Below are 6,788 nucleotides of genomic sequence, written 5' to 3'. Positions count from 1 at the left end.
CTGCGTTGCACGCGGTCAAATGGATCGAGCTGATACTGGGGTGCGCCAGACCAGAGATGACAGCAATACTCCACGTGTGGCCGGACCTGCGCTTTGTAGAGCGCTAGAATGTGGGCCGGCTTGAAGTATTGCCATGCTCTATTGATGACGCCCAGTTGCAGGTACCCATGTCGTATCGTCCCGGAAACACCGCACAAGGAAGCTCATTCCACAGCTTTGTAGTACGTGGAAGAAAGCTCCTTGAAAACCGCACTGTGGAGGAGCGCCACACATCCAGATGGTGAGGATGATATCCTAACTTGTGGCGTGTCGTGCGAAGGTGGAATGCGGCGGCAGGAATCAGGTTAAATAGCTCTTCGGAACACTCCCCGTGATAAATGTAGAAGACACACAATCAAGCGACTTCTCTACGCAACGCCAAGTGATCCAGCCGTTCACAGAGCACTGGGTTCTGACAAGACAATTCGAGCTGCTCTACGTTGCACGCGGTCAAATGGATCGAGCTGATACTGGGGTGCGCCAGACCAGAGATGACAGCAATACTCCATGTGTGGCCGGACCTGCGCTTTGTAGAGCGCTAATATGTGGGCCGGTTTGAAGTATTGCCGTGCTCTATTAATGACGCCCAGTTTCTTTGAAGCCAATTTGGCTTTGCCCTCCAGGTGGCCACGGAATTGGCAATCGCTCGAGATTTCGAGACCCAGTATGCTGATACTAGGTGAGGCTTTAAGGGAAGTGTTCTCGAAGAGCGGTGATACATGTACAGGTGGCAAATGAGGTTTTTTTAGTAGTAAACGCGCAAACTTGAGTCTTCTGGGGATTAAATTGGATGAGATTCAACTTACCCCATTCCGCGACCATCTCGAGAGAGGACTCGATAGAAGACACAAGTTTCTCCCAGCTCTGGTCGACGTTTTCCCGAGAGAGACCTGCATGGCCCGTGTATACGGCATCACCAGTGCTGTCGTCTGCATAGCAATGCAGGTTGGCGGTGTCCAACATATCATTGATATGCAGAAGAAACAGCGTGGCAGATAGCACACAGCCTTGGGGCACTCCAGCGTTCACGGGCTTAGGATTCGTGCAATAACCGTCGACAACGACCTGTATGCTGCGCCCAGTGAGAAAGCTGGAGGTCCACTTGCATAAGCTCTCGGGAAGCCCAAATGATGGAAGTTTTGCAAGGAGTGCCTTGTGCCATACACGATCAAAGGCCTTCGCTATATCCAGGCTAACTGCCAGCCCTTCCCCCTTGCTTTCAATAAACACCGCCCATCTATGTGTTAGGTATACCAGAAGATCGCCAGTTGACCGACCATGGCGAAAGCCGTACTGCCAGTCGTTGATCAACTGGCGACCCTCAAGGTATACCAAGAGCTGGCGGTTAATTATGCTCTCCATGATTTTGGAGAGTAGGGAGGTAATAGCAATAGGCCTGTAGTTTGCCGGATCCGAACTGTCTCCTTTTTTTGGGATCGGATGGACAAGGGCTGACCTCCATGAATCAGGGACTACGCCTTTTGAATAAGAGTGCCGGAATAAACGCGTTAGCACTGGCGTCAACTCAGAGGCACACGTTCTAAGCACGATTGGAGAAATGCAGAATGGAGAAAGGCCGAATGCGGCCCACTCGACTTCCTGACGTCCAACGAAAACAGAGCTCGCCTAACAGTTTTCTGTCAGAACTGTACTTCAGGCATGGAGCTCTGACACCGCGGGATGGTCAGCGGTGTTTTTCCGTTGTCGTCAAGAGTCGAGTTGGAGGCAAAAAGAGTACACAGGAGATCGGCTTTCTCTTCTGCCACATGGGCCAGGGTGTCATTCCTCATGTGCAACGGTGGCATGGACGGCTGGTTGAAGTTACCGAGAGCAGCTTTCGACAGCAACCAGAACTTGCGTGTTTCGGTCGGGTAACTGGAAAGCTGCTCGCCAATTTTGACGACGTGCTTCGATTTCGCACGGGCGATTTTGCCGCTTAAAAAATCTGGAGGCACGGTTATATTTCGTCTTCAGAACTTTGCAGTTCGGAGCACTTGAGCCCAGCGCCGTAACCCAAGTTTGATACGCCTGTTTTTTGCAGTCAGATGCTGCTTTAACTGGCGCATCGAACCAGGGCTGTGATCTGCCATCGATCGGTACTACAGAGCTTGGTATAAAAATATCCATGCCCTGCAGTATACATCCGCTACTGCAACGGCGCAGGCACTAGGATCATCCGAAGGGAAACAAACCCTGCCCCAAGGGTAGGATCAAAAAAAGGATCCCAATCTGTTGACTTGTAGTGCCAAACGCAGCGGGTCGCTGGTGGTCTGCGACGTTGGCGTTGGATAGGCACTACACTCCTGACCAGGCAAGAGGGGCGTCGACAGAGATCTGGTAACCATCGGGATGTGTAGTTAGCAGAAGATCTAATAAGGACGGCATGTGGCTATCCACATCCGGGAGCCGCGTTGGCGACTCAACCAATTGGGACAGACCATGCGCCAATGCAAAATTATGCACAGATCGCCCTGCGTAAGCGTTTGAAGTGATCCGTTTCTGCGTAACCACTATGGGACCTGTAGACACACGCATAGATGCGGACGCGGTCCTCTAAATCTACGCGTAGCCAGAGAGTAGACAGGTCCCTACCCTCAAAATTGCCGAGACGGCGACAGCAGATATCCTCCCTAACGTACACACATACCCCGGCATGAGGCATGAAATTATGCTCAATAGGTTAGTGTCGAGGACCGGAGCCCATCCCTTCCCCCTCCCCCTCCCCATTACCCCCCAACAAAAATCTTTTGATTTTGAAAACAATAAAAATATTTTTACTTTTGACTGTTTTTTAGAGCACTAGAATGTGGGCCGGGTGACGCCCGATGCCGACGGACAGGTTCTTCGAACTCAATTTGGCTTTGCCTTCCAGATAACCACGAAATTATTAAAATAATTACGATATTTGAAAATGGAACACTCCAAGATTAAGTTATATTTTAGTAAACTAAATAAGTAAACTACATATCTGATGTGATTGCTGTTTTTAAAATTGTGTGATGGTTTTGTAAATTGTGGGTCACTTAGGCTTTTATTGATTCTTTGTTTGAAAGGGGCAATTTTTTCGTAAAAAATTGCCGTGCTGCGGCTTATGATTGATACTATGACGACTCTTAACATATTCTCAAATGATAAAATGGGTAAAATAGCACAGCGCTGTCGGCTTCATAGTTCATGTTATAATTTCAGTACTATCCTTTAGCTTTTCTAGATAATATTATTACTTATACCTACTTGATATATACTTATATATAAATTCACTTACCACTTCTTTTGCCGGTTTTTTCGGGCTGTAACTTGTTTTGATTACAATAACATAAGGCCGGTCGAACGGTAATTTTTCACCAACACAAATATTTCAAAAATGCTTGAACATTACTCGTAAAAGTACCGGTCTTTTAAACGAAAAAATTTTTTTTTATTTATTATTGAAACCAGTACATGTATCATAATCGGCACACTAATTTAATTTCTCTTTTACTTATTACTATTTTAAACACAAATCACACATCAAATTTTTATCACAGTAAAACTTAAGACGGGTCACGGGTGACGGAATGAACTATAATAAAAACAAAATACTAATTTTTAATCAATGAATATACCTATTTTCTCTAATGATACTCATGAAGGCAAAACACTGAAATAGCCATAAACTCCTAATATGGAGGGAGTGAGACAGATGTGGGTAATCGGTTTATCTCGCTACTTAATATTTTATTTCTTTATTATATTGAGTAACTGTATTTATTTATTTTATTTAATACTGTAGGCAATGCCTAAAGGCATATATGGAATGCACGCCCCTGTCCAAACCTATAGAAAACCATCATATACAGATATTACTATTCCTGCCTCATCTTGCCATCCCTTACAACATAAACAAACAGCCTTCCGCTGCTTTGTTAATATCAGTCCACAGATTAATATCAGTACCACTGTCCCGTGACAACTTCGCAAAAGAACTTAAAATAATTAATTAATTAATTATAACGGCTATACTAAACATTAGTGAATAAATCCAGGTTGATTTATTTCCCACACATTAGATTTCAAACATGTTACACCTAAGACACAATAGTAGCAATGTGGCTGGCTAAGGCATTAAAGTTCTGTATGCACTTAATATAACACTCTATCACGTAGGTATAATAGTTAGTTTAGGTATAATAGTTAGTTAGCATTGCATACTAAAATTAAGGTATCAGCAATAATAGTAGGCTTTGACTGAGTGATCTCGAAATAATAATAATTATAATATTCTCTGTTTGTGGTAAAGCATAAAAAAATAATTAATAATAAGACTGTGGCACGGGATGCAAGTCAATAGGCCAAAGACTTAATGGTATTAGTTGATTTAATTAAAAAAAAATCTCGTGTCTTAATCTTTGACTGTTTGTCGTTTGACGTTTGTGGCTTTGACAAAATTTTGCACTTTAACGCGGTAAATAAATATTATTACAATTAGTAGGAATTAGCATTGAACTTAAATAGTTCTAGATGTAAGATTATATATAGATAATAGATTCGCAATGTAGATAGATAAATTAAGCGTAAAACACATATTATAAGTATATTCTAAGAATTAACTTTTCCTAGGTAGTTTTTCTAACTAAAGTGCATGTTATAAACATAGAGAACAATTGTTATTTAAAAGGTGCTTTGATGATTGACTTGAACATAAAAGACTCACACATCAGAATTAAATAGGCACCTACCTAAGATATTCAAAAATGGTTCCCTGAAAATTTCCACCAAGACTTCTCGTTACAGTCTTTTTCCAAGTGTGAAATATTATTACTATGGTTTGGTTAAAAGTGATTATATTTAATGTCATGCTACTTTTAGCTTCTCATGCTACCTATAAGTACTACTGTAGAAGGAAAAAAGTAGTAAAGAAAGAAATTAATGATGTTATTATGTTTTCTCACCACAACAATGAGTTAAGAAAAAGCAAAAATGGCAAATATCTGACTTCAGTGAGTGTGATAAATTTACTCAATTATGTGAAAGCTTCTAGACAATCTTTGGACATTTGTATGTATATTATAACGAATACAGATGTTACAAATACCATAATAAAGCAGCATTTGCGAGGTGTTAAGGTGAGAATAATTATTGATGCTGATATGGCTTTTAGTACGGGATCAACCATTCGAAAATTGGAAAAGCATGGCATTGATGTTCGTTGGATGAAGTCTACTAACTTAATGCATCATAAGTTCTGTCTCATTGACAGTTTGCAGAATAACCAAGTGACTCCTTTTGTTATTATTGGTTCATTGAATTGGACAAATCAAGCATTACATGGAAATTGGGAAAATGTAACTGTGACTTCGCAAAGTGAAATTGTTGAAAAGTATAAAATTGAATTTGAAAGACTTTGGGTAGAATTTAAGCCTATAGTTAGTGTAAGGTAATATTGTATATTGTGATATTTGTGTGAACTAGAAGTATTTAGAATATAAGAATTTCTTATTACTACATTCATTCCATATTTGATTGCTAAATTACAGTAAATGTAAAAAAAGGATGGATGTCTAATATAAAGCATAAGCCACAAAAAACTTAAGATGACCACTCAAACATCCTTTGACAGTCTGCCTTCACCTATGCTTCCCTATGTTTCTGTTAACCTTGTCTCTTTTGCTGCTACTTTACTTGGAGATTGTAAAACAGCCCCTAAAGTATAGTACCTAAGCATTAAAAAGAATTTTTACAGGTTTTATACCTTAATTATTTGTATAATTAATAAATTTCATACAAGAATTTATATTTTGTGTAGTGCATAGCTTCTCAACTTTATTTTGCTCACCGACCACTTTGAGAATATGTTTTTTTCTAGAGTATTTTCGTGTATTTTTTCGCCTTTTTAAACTTTATTTTTTAATCTACCCACGCCCCATCTGCGCCATCTCAATGCCCCCTAATTTTCTACTGCCCCCGAAAGTCTCAAATGCCCACGTTGAGAACCTATGGTTTAGTGTTAATGAATAGTTTATAAGTATTTTGTTGTTATTATTTCATGATTCAAAAATGTTTTTATTGAAGAAGTGAGACTTCTTAAAAATTTAGTTCGACTTTAGTTTTTCTACCATTAATTGTATTGTAGAATTATAATTGTGGCAGTAATTGCATAGCAAGTATGCTAAGAATAAGCACAAATTATAATTTTTACTCTTTCTATTTGTTTATTTTATTAATGGCCAAGATCACCAAAATAGGTTGGTTGGTGGCAACGCAGGTTGCCATGGCAATGTTTTGAGGAGGCCATTGTGCAGCAGTGGATGTCTTCCAGCTGAAATGATGACAACCAGCCAAACATAGTATCTTGCTTATTTTGCTCTGTATAACAGTGGGAGGCTCCTTTGCACAGGAAGCCGGCTAGATTATGAGTACCACAACAGCGCCTATTTCTGCTGTGAAGCAGTAATGTGTACACATTGCTCTGTTTCGGTATGAAGGGTGCCGTAGCTAGTGAAATTACTGGGCAAATGAGACTCAACATCTTATGTCTCAGAATCCTGATCGACAGTGCATTGTAATGGGTAGGGCGTATCAATTACCATCAGCTGAACGTCCTGCTCGTCTCATCCCTTATTTATATATATTACATTTAAAAAAAAGTTTCTGCATTACTTATGCAGTATTTATGGTGAGACACAATAGGTATTTAATAAGAGTAAACAGTACTCCATTCTCATTCTAATTAACATACAGATATTGTGTGAGTTGATTGCAGTGTTCAG

General features: G+C 40.2%; 1 protein-coding gene across 1 annotated transcript; it reads left to right on the top strand.

Annotated features, from left to right (window-relative positions):
* The first annotated feature begins 4,470 nt into the window (after nucleotides 1–4,470).
* Nucleotides 4,471–6,225, top strand: LOC126964690 (uncharacterized). Its single transcript, XM_050807968.1, has one exon. The coding sequence runs from the start codon at nucleotides 4,842–4,844 to the stop codon at nucleotides 5,457–5,459; it is 618 nt and encodes a 205-aa protein (XP_050663925.1). The 5' UTR covers nucleotides 4,471–4,841; the 3' UTR covers nucleotides 5,460–6,225.
* Nucleotides 6,226–6,788: the final 563 nt, after the last annotated feature.

The sequence above is a fragment of the Leptidea sinapis genome, chromosome 5 (genome assembly GCF_905404315.1).
Source record: "Leptidea sinapis chromosome 5, ilLepSina1.1, whole genome shotgun sequence".
Taxonomy (NCBI): domain Eukaryota; kingdom Metazoa; phylum Arthropoda; class Insecta; order Lepidoptera; family Pieridae; genus Leptidea; species Leptidea sinapis.
The sequence above is the reverse complement of the archived record's forward strand: the minus strand, read 5'-3'. Positions and strand labels throughout refer to the sequence as shown.